Below are 21,564 nucleotides of genomic sequence, written 5' to 3' on the forward strand. Positions count from 1 at the left end.
CTTTTAAAGAATATCCTATCCGTCCTGTCATACGTCTTACAAAAAGTGGGTGATAATATTTGATAATTTTTTGAAAATGAAAGTTTTTCTAAAAATAATTGCATTATTTTTTCTTGCAAACAATTAAAATAAAAAAAATATTAATATTTTATTTAGCTCGGCTTAATTTCACAAAGTTATTGCATAAGTAAAATTATGCACTTTTCTTTTAGAAACTGCACTTATTTTTCAGCTTTTAAAATCTCCCAACGCGAATACTGACTACTTACTGAGTTAAATTACGAAAAAAAAAACCAAAGTAAAAGTAAAAGTATTTTAAATCAGCAAAAATAGAATGTTTGATAAAAAAAGTACATTTTGAAGTGTCTTAAGTTCTAAAGCACTGCTAAAAATTTTGTTTATATATGCAGCAAAAACATTTCAAGTTTGAAAAAAATCAAAGCATAGTAATAATAATTTGCTATTATTGGTTACTTTTTTGTATATACACATAACTAATATCATTTAACCAATAAGTCTGCAAAAGCAAAATTTTTAATTAATAAAGATCACCTATAATTATGCAAAAAATTGTTTTTAAGATTTTAGTTAGAAATTTCAGTTAAGAGCTTAAAACGTTGTCCATTTTTCTTAATACTAGTAATTTTTGATGAGAAAACTATAAATTTTATCACATTATTTTCATTTAATTTCACAAAATTATTTAATTTCCCCTAAAATTAAATTACTAACTTATTTAAATTGTGAAAATTTTAACATTAGTAGGTAATTGATTAAACTTAAAACGTTGCAATTAAATTCCTTTAATTGCTCATTTCTCTTATAATATACGAAAATAAAAATAAAAAAAATACATATTAAGCAAACAAAAAAGACTTGCTTTTGCAATAACTTTTTTCAAACCAAAAAATAATTTAAATAACACAAAAATATTGTTTATATGAATAATTATTGGTAATGACTTTGTAATAGTGTTTTTTTGTTATGATAATACAAGAAATGATTAAAAATAGAAATTATATTTTTAAAACACAATATATCAAATAGAAAAAATTTCTTTAGAATATGTACTAAAGAGAAGTAAAATTTCTGAAATCAGGTAAAAAACTTAAAAATCAGTAATGTATCATTCATAATACAATTTTTGTACATTACAAAAGTTAAATTCTTTACCTATATAAACTAATGTAGGAAAAAATCAAAAAATTGACAGTTGGAAAAAAGCACGCTGATACTAATTATTACAGAAAAAAGAAAAAAAAACCATGCATACATTTCAATAATGGAGCCCTTATTCTATATACACTCAACTATCTTTTTTTACACGATTTTGAAATAACACGGTTCACAAAAAGCAAAAAATATGTTTTTTTACACGAATTATTTATTCTAACACGATGTTCAAAAAATTTTTTGTACACCCAGTTGCAAAAAAAAAATTTAACTGAGGAAATTCCCAGAATTTTTTTAGTCGCATTTTATATTTGTCTGTTTTTCAAGAAAACAATATTTGTTTTTTATAAGATTTAGTACCAATATAATTTCTGTTTGGATTTACTTACAACCAGTGCTCGAAGTGAGGCGGGATGGAGTGAGATGCCATCCCAGTACTTTTAAATAATTGGAAATCCATCCTACTACTCAATAGGAGAGAAAATTGCGTTCCGGAACATGTTTTTTAAAATTTAAGAAATTTTTCTAATGAATTTTAAAAATTTTTTTAACAAAAAATTAAATATACATACATATGTAATTTTAAATAAGACCAATTTCAAATAGTAACGTATAATTTTTTTCTATTAATGAAATTTTCGTTACTTCATAGTAGTCTATGCATTTCTTTGGTTACAATTTGCACACTTTTTGATTCAATTTTTAGTTGATTTAATTTTGAATATAAATATTCTCGTTAGTTTACTTCCAAAGTTTGGTAAATTTTGCTTTAGTATTTGTAAAATAACTAAAATAATACTTTTTTTTTTTGTTTTTTATTTTTTTTTTTACCATCCCACCACTTTGAGTATCCCACTTCGACCACTGCTTACAACAAAAAGGAAATATTATTGCGTAAATCATAACATACCTGAACTGTATTTTGTTTTTAATATTAATATTGTACATTAAATATGTATATGTTTTTTTTTTCATTATAATTGTTGTTGGTTTTTAATATTATACTTTTTTGCATGGTTTTTAGGGCAACCGAAAACTCTTTTTTTGATCTTACACAGGTTTTGCCCGTATTTTTATATTATTTAGCATGTCTTTTTTTACACATTTTTTTGTTTAAACGGTTTTCGTTGGAACATATCTACCGTGTAAAAAAAGAATTGGGTGTACTTCTTTCATCAAAATTTTATTTCAAACATACATGCATACATACAAAAATAATCAAATTTTTGATGAACAATGTGAAAATAAAGCAGATTCAAAAATAAAAATTTTGGTGAAGAAAGAAGAATCGTGTGGTTTCAGTCAATAAGAAATAAATTGAAACTTGTAATTGAAACTTACGAATTATATCCAACTCGACTTGATTGCAGCAGTTCATGAAATGTAAAAAAATGTTTCATTTGAAAAAAAAAATTTAGTAAATTAAAAAAATTTATAACATATCTTCGTTTTTAATTGAAAAATGCATAAAAAACATATTTAAAATTACACACAAAATAATATTTATCTGGATGACCTAAACACAATAGGGCCGCACTTCAAAACTCCAAAAATGTTAGCTTCTGTGTGCGATTCCATTTAATGGAATTTAACCTAGAAGCTATAAGGCAGAAGTGCTGTCTTATTGTGTTTAGGGCAATAAATGTAATTTGTTTTGTAATTCCTAAATAAAATTAAAAGTGGAATTTGAATTAAAAATTTTAGGAAAGTAATTTTTTTTCGAAATTTATTATAATGTCCTAAATGAAAAATGGTAAGTACTAAGTTTTTAATTACGAAAATATAGTAGAATTTAATACAATTGTAGCAAGGTATTAACCCTGGGTGACCTTATATTAATCAGGGCAGTGATCGGACACAAAATCGTCAGACCTATCCATAGGGGGGAGTTTAATCCAACGTAAAACGCACCTGGATGGTTATCAACACCCAAAACTAATCAAACTGGATTTCCAATAGTTTTTCTCTATAGCGTTTTTGTGTCTCCATTCCATGATGTAGATTAAATCAAGAGGTCTGGTTCGCTTCAGCCTTTTTGTCCAAACTCTGTTCCCTACAAGTCGAAAGGCGTCGTCATTTACATGCTGTTCCATACGTGACCAATGTTTCATGGCGCATGGCACTGATTTCCTCACTTACACGGAGGACCCCAAAAAATGTCACTATTGTGCGTTTATCCACCATATCACGAAATATTTTGTTCGGGGAAGTTTATATTTCTTCGTTGGAATGGCAAAACCCCATAGCTGCAAACCATACGTTCCTATAGGCTTTATTATTTAGTTATATAACAACTTAAATTTTTTTCGGTTTGTTTATAATTTTGGATGCCGTCTTGGACACGCGTTCACCTTCCCCCTTAAGAGTTCTCTCAGAGGCAAGTTCGACGTAATCCCTGACAAAGCGAAAATAGTACCCTGACAGACCTAGAAAGGATCTCAGATCTTTCAAGGTTTTTGGGACTAGAAAATTTTATATTGACTCAACTTTTTAGGATTAAAAGTTAACTAAAACCCAAATTCGACTTCGTACTTTAAAAATTCACACTTGTCTTGTTTTCTAGCGTTTAAAAAATAGAATTTAAATTTTGAAAGTGTTCAGATTCAGTTCCACCAAAAACGATAATGTCATCTATATATACTTTTCTCCTCTACGTTGTCGTAATATGTCGTGAAGCGCACGTTGGAAAATGGAAGGGGTGTTTTTTAATTTGAAAGGAAGTCTCGTGAACTCATGTTTTCCGTTATTGATAGAAAATGCTGGTTTTTCCGTAACGCATTCTCTTAACGGAATCTGGTAAAACCTGCTATTCAAGTCTATCACCGAGAAAAGCTTGTAAAGCCAAGGCTTGCAAAGACCGCATTGATCTCCGGTAGACCTGTCTTCAATAGAAATTGCATTTAGTATGATGACCATAAGAAACTTTTTTCTCCTAAGGCACCGGCTTTTTTCGGCACGAGCCATACAGGGTAATTGAAAGGAGATTTGGATGATCTGATTACACCATCACGAAGTAAATTGTGCACTTGTTTCTCGATTTCACCCTTTAGACGCCTCGGGAAGGGATATCGCCTTGAATAAACTGGTTTGTCGCTGGAACCCTGGTGGTATAACTCAAGTTTTCGTCGGGGTCAGAAAAGACGTTTTTATGAAATCTTATGATATTGTTTAATGTATTTTTGTTCTTGATTGAAATGTTCAGTCCAAGTATTTATGTTACTAAATGAAATTGAAGCAAATTATTTGATTCGAACTGTATTTAGTGGTAATAAAATATTTATCTGTATGAATGACAGTCCCTAATTTTTTAAGAGTATCATTTCCGATTATCCCATCAAACGTTATTAACCTAATTTTTAAAAGTACCAAAAAGGTCAACTACGGCATGGTGTGTTATTTTAATTCTACCAGCTACTGAATTTGCACAAAGGGCTTTATTACTTTTAATAGGATTTCTGATGTATTGAGGGTGAATATAATTATTGTTTGAACCTGTATCTATGAGTAGCTTTAATATTGTCCCGCCTTTCGTTACATGCTCAATGTATGGTAACGAAGAGTATCTTAATCTAAAAAAATTAAGTTATCCATCGGTTCGATAAAGTCGTTTATTTCATCTTCATATGCTTCCTAATCAATGCATGCGTACCTATCGATTTCTTCGTTATCGTAAGAATTGTCCGTTCAGGATTCTACTTCTTGTTCAACTACAGATTCCGTGTGATAAATCCTTTTAGATTTTAACTGTCCTATATATCTTGACCATATAATCTAATGATTCTTTACTCATGGCCATACATGAAAACTTGTTAAAAATCAAAAGAGAATAGTTGATAAACAAGCTGATAAAACTCTGGGACAGAGATCGATCTTTATATCAATTTGGACATTTGGTACTGGAAATTCCCTCTTTTCGGCATAATGTAGTGTCCGACATTTCAAAATTCGTGGCTAAATAAGTGGTGTATTACCTATATGATTGTAATACCACATCAGCTTGGTCGAAAATTTTATTACGAATCACGCTGAGATTAAAATAAAGATAAATTTTGTAGTTTTCAACTTTTCCGTCTGGTTTATTTTTATTTGAAATTAAAGTTAAACTTTTTTTGTGTATTCAACAAATTAACAAACTATATATACAGGGTGTCCGGGACTCAATGGTATTCCCGAAGCAGGGTGATAGAATACATGCAGACGAACAAAAAACACCTAGTGACATTTTCCTTTTTGGGCCCTTGTTCTCGAGTTATGGGGCCTCAAAGTTGAAACATCCAAAAACCGGCTTATTTTCACATTTTTATTTATAACTCGGGAAATGTGACAGGTATATTCAATCTTGTACACTCGTTTTAAAGCTAATGAAATACTCATTCTAACGGTTTACCAGCGGTTGCAAATACTTTTTTAGTTTCAGAGATATTTAAGTGCAAAGTCAAAATTTGTTAAAAATTTTTTTTTTAAATTTTCGTTTAACCGTCATTTACTCATAATTCCTCGTTATCAACCTATCATTTTTTTTACAGGAAGACGAGCCCTATATTGTGACCTTCATTTTGATATGACATAATGTGAGAAAAATTTTAGAAATAACATGTCTATCAGGCGAAAACTGAGGCCAAAACCTTAGAAAATTAACTAAAACAACGTATTTTTCAAACAAAAACAAATTTTTTTAATCTTTATTACGCAGTATTATGCATTATTAACTTGTACTTTTTCTTTTCCAAAACGAAAGACATTTGCATTACCTTTTTTTCTCCACAAAATATTTCCAAAAGTTTCAGGAATATCGTGTCTACGAGGATCAAATTTATAAAAAAATTAGTTATAATCGATAAATTAGTTATAATCCAAGTAATGTTCACCCTCTGATCATCTGCGTATTTTGATATTACATATTCTAAAAATCCAATTGTTGATCTTCAGGTATAGTTAATGTGGAAAATTTTAATTTTCATATTATTTACAAGAACGTTTTTTTGTAAGTAAACTTCTTTTTTTTATATCCATATATCCTTATAATAATACTTTTACTAATACTTTTAATTGGTACTTTTAATATTCTTATTCACATGAAAGTAGAGTTAGTAAGTATTTTAGTATTCTTAATCAGAAAAAAAAATTAAATACTTTTTATCATAACTACATTGGACCCTATTGCTCCAACCACTTTTCGCTTTTATTTAAATCAACTTAAGTATCAAAAAAATTGGAAAATTTCTGTTTCATCAAGATTTAAAACACTAATGAACTTCACCTAAAAAAAGTACTTTTAATTTTGATTCATATTATTTAAACTATTATTAAAAGGATATGAAATAGAAAAATTTGTATAAATAGCATTTTAGTTAATTTTGATCACTTTAATTTGGCTTTCCTAATAAAAAACACTCTTGTAAGTAACAAGAAAATTAAAATTTTCTATATTACCTACAGGTGAAGATCACTAATTACATTTTTTGAATAATAATAAAACACAAAGAAGGTTAAAGGGTGAACGTTTCTTGAATTATAACTAATTTATCGTGAAAAATCTCGCTTTTGTTGTTTTTTATAAATTTGATCCTCGTAGACACGATATTCCTGAAACTTTTGGAAATATTTTGTGGAGAAAAAAAGGTAATGCAAATGTCTTTCGTTTTGGAAAAGAAAAAGTACAAGTTAATAATGCATAATACTGCGTAATAAAGATTAAAAAAATTTGTTTTTGTTTGAAAAATACGTTGTTTTAGTTAATTTTCTAAGGTTTTGGCCTCAGTTTTCGCCTGATAGACATGTTATTTCTAAAATTTTTCTCACATTATGTCATATCAAAATGAAGGTCACAATATAGGGCTCGTCTTCCTGTAAAAAAAATGATAGGTTGATAACGAGGAATTATGAGTAAATGACGGTTAAACGAAAATTTAAAAAAAAAATTTTTAACAAATTTTGACTTTGCACTTAAATATCTCTGAAACTAAAAAAGTATTTGCAACCGCTGGTAAACCGTTAGAATGAGTATTTCATTAGCTTTAAAACGAGTGTACAAGATTGAATATACCTGTCACATTTCCCGAGTTATAAATAAAAATGTGAAAATAAGCCGGTTTTTGGATGTTCCAACTTTGAGGCCCCATAACTCGAGAACAAGGGCCCAAAAAGGAAAATGTCACTAGGTGTTTTTTGTTCGTCTGCATGTATTCTATCACTCTGCTTCGGGAATACCATTGAGTCCCGGACACCCTGTATAAATTACGTCAAGTTTTAAAATATTTATCAAACATGGACAGTACATACAAAAGAAGAACTTATAGCTCAAAGTTTTTAAAACACTAAATTTTACTTTACAAATTTTGAAAAAACTTTAAATATTGCGAAAATGATAACGAAATCATTTTCAGTAATTTTCATTCAAAAAGTAATATACCAGACTTACAATTCATACCTGTTACCTGTAATTTATAATTAACATTAAGAAAAAAAGTAATTTTGAATTTTTTTATCGTTTTTTTTTTTATATTTATCCTTTTTCTATCTTATATTATTAAAGAAAAAAAAAAAGAAATTAAAATAATTTTATTAACAACTTTTATATATATATTCTTTTATATGAGTACTCAATATGAAAGCAAATACTGTATGCATGCCTTACATTTGATCACGGCTGTCACAAATGCGGGCCTGGAACCCAAGAGAGAGTGGCAGTTAACAGCTGATGTTTTTACACGTATTCTTACCGGATCTATAAAGGGCCTTTTTTAACATCATAAATCTCCGACAAGATCAGTTTTTTTCAAATTTTTTATTAGAAAAAGTTAAAATTCAATATTTTTCTACTTTACTAGTGCTTACAATCTTAAAGTTTTGTGTTATTAAAACATTAAAAATTTCATTTAAAAAAAACCTTTCAGGTTCCGTTCATTTTTTTAAGATTTCAATAAATTCTATACAACAAGAAAAAAAAATTGTGCAATTTTTTTTTCGAAGTATTCAGTTGGTTTCGGTGTATTTTTTCAAATTTGAAGAAATCTACATTTGATTTTAACGAGTTTGCTAATTTTGTATGATATGTCTCCCAAAATGCATACTTGTTATGTAATCACATATACATATACATATCTTCATATTTTTCATGTGTATACTACATTAATTAAACTTACGTACATGCTTTATAATTCATAAAACTTACTGCGTATGTAAATTCTTTTTATAATAAAAGTCCGTATAATTTTTTTTAGGTATGTATGTATGTGATTATAGTTTTATTAGGAATTATTTTCACATTGTTAGTAAGGCTAATTCGCTAATTTACCTAAAAACTTTAGAACTTATACAAGTTTCTTTATAATTTTTTTAATTATGTTTGTTTTTATGTAGAGGACAACTTGAGACGACGCATCTCATACGATTATAAAATTTTAAAAACACTTTCATAATTATAAAACTTAAAATCTGATAATTGCAAACTTAAATTAAAATCTAATAAAATTTTTATTAGCTTTTTATTAGTTGCTGGTTTTTTCTTTAAATGCCACTGATCGTGTCTTATTTCTTATTATTTTTTTCTTTTTTTTACGTAAAAAAGAGTTTAATATTTTAAAAAATCTCGGGATATTATACAAATTTTTTAAAAAGCTTCCCATTTAAATTCTATTGCACGAAAAAGAAAAAAAGGTAGGAGTAATATCATTTTTTACTCTCAATTCTCTCAGACATGTTATCTGACATGGCGGTACAAGAAAATGCGAGGAAAACTCGAAAATATATTTAATCAAATTTATAGTTAAAATTTGGAGTTGAAATTTGAATTTTTAATATGTAGTTCAGAAAACTCCAAATTTCATGTTAGTATAAAAAATTTGAGGATTTAGTCAAGTTTTCGTATAGAAAACTCGAAATGAAAATAGGCAAAAATCATAATTTTTTTAAAAAAAACAACAAAAAATATGAGTCTTCAGAAATGTCATTTCGCCAAAACTACATGTGCAATTTTACAAAAATATTCACAAAAAAAGCAGGGTCCAGGCCTTGATTTTTTGTAATGTCAAGCATTTGATATTTACTCATTAATTCTTTTTCATAGTATGGCATTTTTTTCTCTTACTTTTTCTTGTGTTTTATTTGGATTATTTATTTTTTTACTCCATTTAGCGTTCCCACATGGATACAATTGTATCCATTTGTATACATTTTTTGCTTTAAATTTAGCGTAGATACAAAGATACTCAAATCTGCTAAAACGCCGAAATTGGCTACATTTGAAAATTTTGCTGAAACATGGATACATTTCTTTCCCAAACAATAAGTAAATATTACAAAACTGTTAAATTACTGCTAATATTAAATCGCGAAATTGCTTTATCTTAAAAAAAATGTTATTTTCTGGCTTTACTGAGCAGATTTAAAAATTTGTTAAAAAGAAGTAAGAAATATACTTTATTAAATGAGTATCTCCTCTTCCTGTACTAGAAATATTTTGATGTAAACTAAGTTTAACAGAAAATGCATTGGCCATACATATTTTTTAAAATTTGTCCGTTTTCATGGTGAATCGTCTTTACCGCATAGTTCAACAGCTGCGGAACATATATGTACATATATATCCTGACCTTAACTTTTACATTGAAAATGCAATAGAAGTTACGTGTGATTTCTTAAAGAATTTACTATAGATAACAAAACTCGCGTTTTTAAAAAAAGCAAATTAATATTAATTATGAGTTTATTTGTACAAATTAAGAAGACTTAGTGTAATAATTCTACTTTAAGAGGCTGGATACATTTTGGATACATTTTGTTCTAGAAATTGAATTCATTTAATTTTTAGCGAGTGGGAACACCGATCCATTTTCTAATTTAATAACAATAAAGGGGAAAAAAGTAAGGAAGTTGGAAAGGATATAAAAAAGAGCATATTAAGACTTATTTTTCAAAAAGGTCATTACTCTTCGAATGTGCACATTAGTGCCGTGAGAGGTATTTTTCCAATGCAAATTGTACATTTTTCGTGCATCTTACTTGAACCGCACCCGGTCCCGGACTCATCTTTCCACAGCTGTGATTTTAAAAGTTTTTAAAACATTACATTTTACTTTATAAAACTTGGAAAAACCTTAAACATTGAGAAAATTAACACATCATCATTTTTTCTCATTTTTTTCGGAAAATTGTTATCCCAGACGTTATGCATGCAAAAACTTTATAAACCTTTAAAAACTTTCTTATGCCAGACAGACCTTTAGTTGAGAGGAACGTATCTAATGGAAATACAATGGTTAAACAAACCAAAACCAAAGTTTTGAAATTTGAACTTAAATACCAGCAGAGTCGACTAAACAAATAGTTATCAGATATGCCGATAACTAGTTAAAGCCAACTAGTTACCATCAGCTGTTTTTGGAAATGAAAAGGTTCGCAAAGGGTATATACATATATAAAAGATAAAGTCTTATGACTCCAGCGTTACCCAGCATTAGCACGATACTGCGTGACTTGGTAATATTATAGAGTGGGCATCAATAACTAATAATATAGTTGAAGCTCTAAAAGAAACTTGAATATATGCATACTGAACACTAGTTTTAAAAATCCATAACAAAAATTATAACTAAAAGATATCAGAACTTTTCTTGTTCTACTTTTCCAAAAAATTGTTCTACTCTCAGACTGAAAATACAAAAATTTAGAAATGTATTACCAAAAAATTTTTGAAACGACAACACTGATGCAAGAATCATTGTGTAGACACAGGTATTGCTTTTGAAATTTGTCAGAATTTTCAACTATATGTATTGAAATATGCAACAACTTTTTAGTTTAGAACTTACATTTATTAAGCATATACTAAATATTCTCCAAAATAAAGTACTGCTAAATAAATAAACGTGCAAAATGAAAAAAGAGAAAAATTTGGACACGGTTAGGCCATTTAAGTTGGGTAAACAATGATGAAAATTCTAGTTAACATGGTTGAATTATCATGTAAACTAAAGGAAATATCTAAATGGTATAAGTAACTTGATATTTTTTTAGCTCACCAAATTGTTAGTTTGACTGGAATCAGCTTTGAGATGAAAAGCATTATAGTAAGTTTTTTAAATATTTTCTTTTGACAAAAATTAAAAACCTTTAAAATTTAGGGTTTTGTAGAACTGACGATAGTTCCAACAAGAGATAATATGCGTGTAATACGAATGAATGCCAAGCAATGTCGTATTTATAGAATAGTGTTGAATGATGACATTGAGGCACCTTTTCATTATTTTGATCCTTTTTTAGATATATGTCAAGACGAGCCCAAAAGGTAATTATTTCTTAAAAGTGAAAATATTTTTAAATTTTATAATACATGTATTTCAGTCGCTCTTTAGAAATATTTTCAAAACATCATTTGAATGCTGCTCAGAAAACTGATCCAGATATAAATGCTGGAGAGTTAATTATTACAGTTCCACCCGAAGGCTATCATTTAATTGCGGAGGGGCGAGGATTAAGAGTTGGGGTTGAGTTCTCTCTTGAAGCCCCAGAGGGTGGGTTACATTTTGTAATACCAGAACAAGATGGAACTAAGGTACCAAATTGTGCCCATATGTTTAGCTATGGTCATGAAAATTCAACTCGACTGTGGTTTCCTTGTGTTGATAGCAACGCTGAACCATGTACGTGGAAGCTGGAATTTACTGTCGATAAACATTTAACGGCCATATCTTGTGGTGAACTTGTTGAAGTAGTTATGACTCCCGATTTAAGGAAAAAAACATTTCATTATGCTGTTTCTGTACCGGTATCGGCATCAAATATAGCTTTAGCAGTAGGCCCATTTGAAATATATGTAGATCCTCATATGCATGAAGTCACTCATTTTTGTTTACCTCAACTAATGCCACTGTTAAAAAATTCGGTTAGATACTTACACGAGGCTTTTGAATACTTTGAGGAAACCCTTTCAACTCGTTATCCATTTTCATGCTATAAACAAGTATTTGTTGATGAAAAAGATGATGATATTACTGCCTACTCAACTTTGAGTATTGTTTCTACACACCTTTTGCATTCAATAGCAATAATAGATCAAACGTATGTTACAAGAAAAGCAATGTCATTAGCAGTCGCAGAACAATTTTTTGGCTGTTTTATTGCAGCACAAAATTGGTCCGATACTTGGCTAGCAAAGGGTATTGCTGCGTATATATGCGGATTATACTCAAGAAAATGCTTTGGAAATAATGAATATAGACAATGGATTCAAGCTGAATTAGCAGAGGTTGTAAAATATGAGGAACAATATGGCGGCATAATATTAGATTGTAGCCAAGCTCCTGCGCCTTTACCAGTAGCAGGGAGTAATAATCAAGCTAATGTCATAAAACAACAAGAAATACAACATTATTTTCCGATAAAAAGCTTACACACGATGTCTCCAAAGTATATAGAAGCTATGAGAAGAAAAGCTCATTTAGTAATTAGAATGCTTGAGCATCGAATTGGACAGGAGTTATTGTTGCAAGTATGAGATTCTTATTACTTTTCAAATGCTTTAAATTACAAAATTTCGTTTAGGTGTTTAACAAGCAATTGGCACTAGCTACTAACGCCGCATCAACAAAAATTGGTGGTGGATTATGGCATCATCTACTTTTAAATACGAATAATTTTATTAACGCTATATTTACTGTAACTGGTAAAGATATGGCCGTATTTATGGATCAGTGGGTTAGAACTGGAGGTCATGCAAAATTTTCTTTAACATCCGTATTTAATCGCAAGAGAAATACTATAGAACTTGAAATAAGGCAAGATTCTATAAACCAAAAAGGTGTCAGAAAATATAATGGTCCATTATTAGTTCAACTTCAGGAATTAGATGGAACTTTTAAGCATACTTTACAAATAGAAAACACTGTCGTTAAAGCTGACATAACATGTCATTCAAAAAGCCGAAGAAATAAAAAGAAAAAAATTCCTTTATGTACAGGTGAAGAGGTTGATATGGATCTTTCGCCAATGGAGTGAGTATGGTGTTCTTTAAAATAAAATTTTATGTGATGTAATTACAGCGAATCACCAGTGTTGTGGATCCGTTTGGACCCAGAAATGATACTCTTACGGGACTTGAATATTGAACAACCAGACTTTCAATGGCAATTTCAATTGAGACATGAACGTGACGTAACAGCGCAATTAGAGGCGATTAATGCTTTAGAAAAATATCCAACTCCACAAACTAGACTAGCGTTAACGGATTCTATTGAAAACGAACAAGTGTTTTACAAAGTTAGATGTGAAGCTACATTTTGTCTAACAAAAGTCAGTATATACTATATTATTTTTTAAAGTTAAATTAACCACTGCTTTAAAGGTAGCAAATGCAATGGTCACCAGTTGGCAAGGTCCTCCAGCTATGCTAAATATATTTCGGAAATTCTTTGGGTCTTTTAGTGCACCACACATTATTAAACAAAATAATTTCACAAATTTTCAGCATTATTTCTTACAAAAGACCATTCCTGTAGCTATGGCTGGACTAAGAACTTCACATGGAATTTGCCCCCAAGAAGTGATTCGTTTCTTACTGGATTTATTTAAATATAATGATAACACTCGAAATCATTATTCTGATAACTATTATAGAGCATCCTTAGTTGATGCACTAGGTAATTCAATAACACCAGTTGTTTCAGTTGTTCAACAAGGAGCTCCAATAACATCAGAAAATTTGTCTGCTGATGCAAAGTATACATTTTTGTCATAACAATATATTTTAAACTCTATCAATAAAAATATTTTACAGACTCGTTCTAGAGGAAGTTACTAGATTATTAAACTTAGAAAAATATTTACCATCTTACAAATATTCAGTTTCTGTATCATGTCTTAAAGTTATTCGCAAACTGCAAAAATGCGGACATTTACCATCTTTACCACAAATTTATAGGTGTTATGCAGCTTACGGTCAGTACATCGACGTTCGTGTTGCAGCGATGGAGTGTTTGGTTGATTTTGTAAAAGTTGATGGCAGATGGGAAGACTTAGATCATTTACTTTCTTTGCTTGAAACAGATCCTGATCCAGCTGCAAGGCATGCCCTAGCTAGATTACTTATAGAGAATCCTCCATTTAGCAAAAATATTAGAAGTCGTTTAGACAAAGAAGATTTAGTAGAAAGAATTTGGAGTAACATGAAGTAAATTTGTTTCACTAACATTCAACTATATTGTTTTATATATATTGTTTTTTTAAACACAGTTCTAAACTTTCTCACGATGACAAACTAAGATGTGATATGGTTGATTTGTATTATGCGCTATATGGTAGTAAAAAACCATATTGTTTACAATCAGCTGAGTTTTCAGCTATGTTTAAACCACAAAAAGTAAAATCAGAACACACCAATAACGTTACTGATGAAAAATCGTCGAGACCAGAAACTCCATTTAATGATGTAATAGAATCTCAAGTGGTAGAAAGCGAACAAAAATCTTCGGTTAAACGAAACGCTGAAGGTGCCGGTCTTGACGAAAGCTGCAATGATTTTATTAAAATAGAAGTTGAAGAATACGTGATGATAAATAGTGATCTTCAAGCTATTGAAAAACCTGCAACTGTAACCCCAACACCAACATCAATACCGATAGATGTAGAGCCAGCTGAAATTGATACTGTCAAACCAGAAAGAGTTGAAATTGATTTAGGATTAAATCAATCAGAACCAAAGAAAATGAAATCTGAGTATTTTTCAGATAATTCTATTTCTCTTCCAGGGGTCAATGCATCTCTCGGCCCCTCCGGATTTGAACCTGGTATGTTTAAACAGGAAGAAGACAGCAAATCTAAATCTGATAATTCCTCAAAGGTAAGTTAAAAATCGCTTATAATTTGTTTGTCAAGACCTGATTAGAAATTTATTAAATTCTTTAAAATGAAATATTATTTTATAAATTTTAGATCAAAAAGAAAAAGAAGGACAAGAAGAAGCACAAGCATAAACATAAGCATAAGCATAATAAAGATAAAGAGAGGGATAAGGAAAAAGATAAAGACAAGGATCGTGATAAACGAAAAGAAAAAGAAAAAGATTCTAATATTTTACGTACGCAAACAGTAAGAGAGGAAACTACCGAAACCTTAAGCTCTCCTGATAGTTCTAGTAGAGAGAGTCTACCTACTGTTGTTAGTCTACCTACAGATTTAGCGTAATTAAAATAATAAAAAGGATCATATTTTCTCCGGTCGACTCTCATATTTTCAATTCATCATGAAATAAATTTTATCGTAGATTTTCTATGTTAAAATTTAAAAAAAAATGTAAGAACGATCAGGCTCGAGTTAATATACATGCAAATATGTATGTATACACATATAACATACATACATAAATTTTTGAAAGATGTGAAAACTATCAAAAAAAAATCAAATGTAAATTAAAAGTCTTAAGACAAATATGCGAAACAGCTTTATAATTTAAAATGACTAAAACTGTTTTACAATTTTGTATTATTTTGCACCATTTGTTGTATGCATAATTTTAGAAATAAACATTAAAATATTAAAATCATTATTTTAAATTATTTGCATATAGTTATCAAAGTTGTCAATCCCATTTTTTATAAAGCCAGTTTAACTACATATTTCAGTATATATGTACATATATTTAAACAAAATTAAATTTTTGCTCAAAATATGAAACTTACAATAATATTTTTATACAAACATATTTTCAATCATATACATACATATGTATTTACCTGTAGCCTTTATTCACAATCTTCAAATAATTTTCATTTTTTTAGCGGGAAATTCCTAATACTTATTTCAAGTTTTGAAACTTGTACTAAATTATTTTCTTGTTTTTCATGCCCCTATTATTATTTCTATTAGCGAGTTTTGACTAAAATGAAACTAATCCATATTGTTTCTGGATATAATATAAATACATACTTTTAATACACACCGTAATTACGTACGGCGTACCAAAAATTTCAAGTAGCCGACGCTGTAATGTAAATCAATATTGTCAAAACTTTTCTCAGTATTATTAACTTACATATAGATATTATACTTCAGTTATATATATTATATAACTTATTCCTTAGTTTTTTTTCTAAAGAAAAAACTTATTTGAATCAAAAGTTATAAAAATATTAAAGAATAAAAACATCTCAAATCAAAAACTTAGCATCCCGCAAAACAATATTTGATTTACCAAAACAATTTAAAATTTAGTTTATGATTCCGCTTAATATTCTTCTAATTTATTTTTAAGTACCAGAACATATTACTTTTTAAAAAAATTAATAGCGCTATATTTTAATTTATATGTATGTATATCTTTTTCTGTTTGATATTTGCATGCATCATTTTTTTCAATTATCCATATCAAAATTACTATTTAGACATATTTATAAATTTAAAATTAAAATAAGTATGAAGCTAAATTTAAATGTTGATTTCTTAATATTCAATATAATCTGACCACCTAGAAAATTCAATATAAGATTGCAAGTTTTCAAAGAAAATAAATACATATTATAATTACAAAAAGAACACAATATGAAAGAACTTTTAAAATGAATCGTGTCTAATTTTTTATATTTTCAATGATTATATTCAAAAGAATGAGTTTTGAGAAAATCAATTTAGATAAATTTCAATAAAAATTTGCTGCTTATTATGTGTACATAATTTATGTTATTTTTACTATTTTAATTATAATTACATAGTCTTAAAATTAATTATACAAATTTGGTAAATATATAATAAATTTTCATAACTTTTAATTTTTTCTTTGCAGAATTATAACATAAAATGATAATTATACATATTTATAATATCAAAAAGAATAAAAAAAAGGAATGACATAAAATTTACATCGGTCCGTCAATTGCACTAACTTTAAGCCGGCAATAATAAAACGTACGAGTAAATAAAAATGTTGCGATCAAAAACACAGCAATATAAGCAATAAATATACCAGCATGATCCTAAAAAAAAGTTATTTAGTACCTCGTAGTTTATTATGTCAAAATTTAAGTTTATGTATTTAGTTTTTGTTTGAAAACACATAATGTGTTATATAACACATATATGTATGTGTGGATTTAATTTTTCTTTTAAATACAACAAAATACTCACTTTGGCATAATTATAAGTAGTAGCAGTAACACTGATTCCAATAATGAATGCTATTATTCCAAAAACTGTAAACAACAAAGCACGGGTTTTTGCAAATTCTGACCCTACAGAAGATATTTTTCTGCAATGAGGGCATCTAGCTAACGCTTTATGCAAAGTATTAAACTGAAATATTTAAAAAGTACCGTAACATTTTTCATTCAAAATTTTTCATCCACTTCTAAGCAACTCGGCCAATACAATTTAATTTTAAAGACAAAAAATAAATTATGATGATTGTTAAAAAATTATTGACATAAGCTTAAATAAATAAGATCCGATTATGAAATATTTAATTAAACTTTACTTACAGTAGAAATTCATAATCGGAGCTATATTATACCTTCGCTCAATCGTATCACGCCAATAAAATATCGACAAAGTTTGAAGTGGAAATTACAAGCTGCTATAATATTATTTTATTAAACATAAAAATTACCAAAAATGTGTCAGAACAATGACCGCAAATAACCCGAAACATTCCCGGCATTGAAGGAACCGGAGGTGTTACTGGACTAGGAGCCAAATTAATTATTCTTTTGCAATTTGGTCTTGGGCATGCAATTCTTTGCGATGAGCTTTTACATATGAGCAAACAATTACACGGACAGCGAACATATTTTTTTCCTGGCGGAGCATTACGAATAGGCTAAAATATTTAGTCAAATAAATGAATTAAATTAAAAAATAGTATTTTTGCATAATTTTTCATGTTGTGTTTAAATTTGGCCTTACCGTGGCTTCGTTACAAAAATTACATTTAACAACATGTTGCTCCCTCTTGTATGTAATATCTATCATAGCTTGACAAACTCTACATTGAAGCATGGGCATATTGTCTTCAGTCCCAGATGGATATGGTGGTGGTAGTTCATGCGGGCCTGTAAGAGATACAGTTGTTCTTTGAAGCTTATGATATATATTCAAAAATATATTTATAATAACAAAACAGACACAAAAAATCAAATTATTTTATTCGACATAAACATTCGAACTTACCTAATAACTCTATTTATGAGATTGAAAATAAAACTGATTTTAAAATGTTTTAAAAATTATGTATTTTAAAAATACTATTTATATTGCAAAGGCTATGAAAAAAAATGTTCATTGTCGGTAGAAAATTTCGCCTTTTTAAAACAACATTACATTTAAGTAATGACATAAATTGGAGATTAATTTTTCTAGGTTCTCCTATGTAACATGTGCATATTTAAACTTTTTAGTGGCGGTTAATATAACTAACCAATAATATAAAATTATAAAATAAAATTTTTTAATTTTCTAGATGTTATTTATCGGTTCATTTGTAAAATCAATTTTATCAATTTATTTGTATACATGCTGATAATCTTAAAAAAATGCAAAGTTAAAAGTCAAGCGTATGGACGAAAACTACAAAAATGCATCATGAAAAAATCAAAATTATTTTATTTGCTTTCCTGATAATTTTAGTGAAACTTCGTGACTAATTTTCTTTATCAATATTTTGCAATTTTTCCGAATTTTTTTTTATCAATCATCATGTATATATCCCATGAATATTTGCAAGAGTTTACTTCTTTACTGCTTCTTTATACCGAGTATTTGAATACTTCAATGAAAAATCAGAGTTAGTAGATATTAAGAGCAATTTTAATTTTTACGCATTGGAAAGGTTTCTTCGAAAGAGCAATAAACTTGGATTATTTTTATTTACAACATTCGTTTAGCAAAGAATTAAAAAACAGTTTTAGGTAAATATTTCCTGATACATACATGCAAAAAGAAAATATTGGTACTTAAAAATCTTTGTACATTTTTATATAATGTAAGTAAAAGTTCAATATAAAAAAGCCGATATTTCGCATTTCATACTTAAATTCCGCAAGATATATTAAACAAAGGAAATCTAAATTAATTTTTACTTACCTGGATTTTCAGCTTCTTCATTATTAGCAGTATAGTTTGATGTATTTCCTTCATTTTGAAGTAATGGTTGTTTTTCAGCGTCTCTCATTTTAAAAATTTTACCTTTTTATTTTAATATATTTTAAATTTAATCTAATAATCTTGATTCCCCTTCTTTAGAACCCCGACAACGAATTATGGCGTTTGTCAAATTGACGTTTTAGCAACGAATAAATCGATAGCTCTATAAAATTAGGTTTTTTCGAATATGTATTCAATATGTATGTATATACATATATTAATAATTTTTAAAAAATATAAAATATTTTTTTCACATACATATATTTTTTTCTGTTTCCAAATAATTAAATGCTCCCTTTTAGCGTTTGGTCGTGTATCTGCTTCGTTCTCTTGAAATTTCACTTAAATGACCCTTAACGCAACAAACAAATTCAGCTAATCAACTGTAGAGCGTGTCTTAGTTTTTTTAGTTAAACTTTATTGGCACAACATAAATGTGCTGTTCTTGTAAGAGAATTCAAGTGTCCAGACTTCGAAAGTCAAAATCGGATGATCATTCATTCGATGATAAAAAACACTTGACATAACAAAAATTATTTTAACATATTATTTCAATGCAGCGTACTTATAACTTAAATTTTCGAAAATTTTTTACAACATTGTCAGTTTAATATTTTGTATAATTTAGTTGAAAATGGTTAGTTTGCCTTTATTTGTAATAAAAAATATTATTTGTAATATTAGAAAAATATCTTACCCAGCATTTACACATACAAGTTACTTGCATGCAAGTTTGTATAATATTAATTGTCAATTAGTTGTTCGAAATGTCAAATTACTTGCTATTATGACGTAGGCGTTTAGCAAGTTAATTTTTGAAAATGTCTTTGAGAAGAAAACAACTAGCAATATATATAATTGTTTATAAATTTTAGAAACCATAAGTTTGCTAAGTTTAATTTTTTCAAAACAAAATTCAAAAATTTTAAATTAAAAAAAAAAAAAATCAAAACAACAAATTTTTTTTTGTGAATTTCTCAATATGTCAAATTACTTGCTCAAATTACTGGCAGCAAAATTTTCTTGCAAGTTGAACTGCAAGTAAACAAGCAAGTAGAAATATTTCAATGTGTTAGTAAAATTTTTGTATGTATTGCAACTTTCTTGCAAGTAACTTGTACGTGTAAATGCTGGGTTATACTATTTTTTTTATAGCTGAAACAATTAAAAATGGTCAGTGCCAAAATTTTCAATATGCTGTCAATTAATTGTACAATTTTGTTGTCCAATTTTGCTTGATTTGCAAACGCTGCCATATACATATATAAATGCAATACGTAAATTACATCATAAAAAACAACTAAAGTTGCATAAAATTTAACCAAATAAAATTTGTTTGTAAATACTAAATCGATTTAACATGCGATTTAGTTGTCCAAATTTGAACCCTGCCATAGACGTACTAGATTAATAGACTGCAGTAGAGTCTATTTTTCCTTTTCTTTCGAATATGATTTCCTATCTATTTTTCGTAAAAAAATTTGTAATTAGGGAACTCATGGTTTTGACCAACGAATCAGAAATACTAAAGGAAAGAGGATTTTGAAAAAACAATGAAGCTAAATTTTTCTGTTGTCTTTCTTTGCTCCGAGCATTGTCAAAGTCGTCATATAGAGTACTCGTACTTATTTCATTTTGTTATCTAGCAACTACTATAAAATATGTGTAACCCAGCATTTACACGTACAAGTTACTTGCAAGAAAGTTGCAATACATACAAAAATTTTACTAACACATTGAAATATTTCTACTTGCTTGTTTACTTGCAGTTCAACTTGCAAGAAAATTTTGCTGCCAGTAATTTGAGCAAGTAATTTGACATATTGAGAAATTCACAAAAAAAAATTTGTTGTTTTGATTTTTTTTTTTTTTAATTTAAAATTTTGAATTTTGTTTTGAAAAAATTAAACTTAGCAAACTTATGGTTTCTAAAATTTATAAACAATTATATATATTGCTAGTTGTTTTCTTCTCAAAGACATTTTCAAAAATTAACTTGCTAAACGCCTACGTCATAATAGCAAGTAATTTGACATTTCGAAAAACTAATTGACAATTAATATTATACAAACTTGCATGCAAGTAACTTGTATGTGTAAATGCTGGGTAATTCATAATAACGACAAGATAAAAATTTTTTTAAAAGTAAAAACTAAAAAATATATTTAAAAATCTATTTTCAGTTAAAATATCTGTAAAAAAAATCAAATTTAAACAAAACTCATTATTTTTTTTTCTCTTTGAATAAATTTATTTTATAAATTG

General features: G+C 28.1%; 2 protein-coding genes across 2 annotated transcripts; one reads left to right on the forward strand and one right to left on the reverse strand.

Annotated features, from left to right (window-relative positions):
- Positions 1-10,955: 10,955 nt before the first annotated feature.
- Positions 10,956-15,715, forward strand: LOC129608936 (transcription initiation factor TFIID subunit 2). The gene is made up of 10 exons (XM_055520744.1): positions 10,956-11,095; positions 11,191-11,243; positions 11,298-11,461; positions 11,518-12,664; positions 12,718-13,166; positions 13,215-13,464; positions 13,517-13,890; positions 13,949-14,341; positions 14,404-15,010; positions 15,103-15,715. The coding sequence occupies exons 1-10, from the start codon at positions 11,050-11,052 to the stop codon at positions 15,352-15,354; spliced, it is 3,735 nt and encodes a 1,244-aa protein (XP_055376719.1). The 5' UTR covers positions 10,956-11,049; the 3' UTR covers positions 15,355-15,715.
- Positions 15,716-16,822: 1,107 nt separating this feature from the next.
- On the reverse strand, positions 16,823-19,689 carry LOC129609136 (type 2 phosphatidylinositol 4,5-bisphosphate 4-phosphatase). Its single transcript, XM_055521026.1, has 6 exons — positions 19,558-19,689; positions 19,240-19,462; positions 18,064-18,209; positions 17,768-17,977; positions 17,290-17,454; positions 16,823-17,138 (listed from the first exon to the last, which is right to left on the reverse strand). The coding sequence occupies exons 2-6, from the start codon at positions 19,325-19,327 to the stop codon at positions 17,022-17,024; spliced, it is 726 nt and encodes a 241-aa protein (XP_055377001.1). The 5' UTR covers positions 19,328-19,462; positions 19,558-19,689; the 3' UTR covers positions 16,823-17,021.
- Positions 19,690-21,564: the final 1,875 nt, after the last annotated feature.

Source organism: Condylostylus longicornis, unplaced genomic scaffold, assembly GCF_029603195.1.
Source record: "Condylostylus longicornis isolate FDR11 unplaced genomic scaffold, ASM2960319v2 ptg000038l, whole genome shotgun sequence".
NCBI lineage: Eukaryota > Metazoa > Arthropoda > Insecta > Diptera > Dolichopodidae > Condylostylus > Condylostylus longicornis.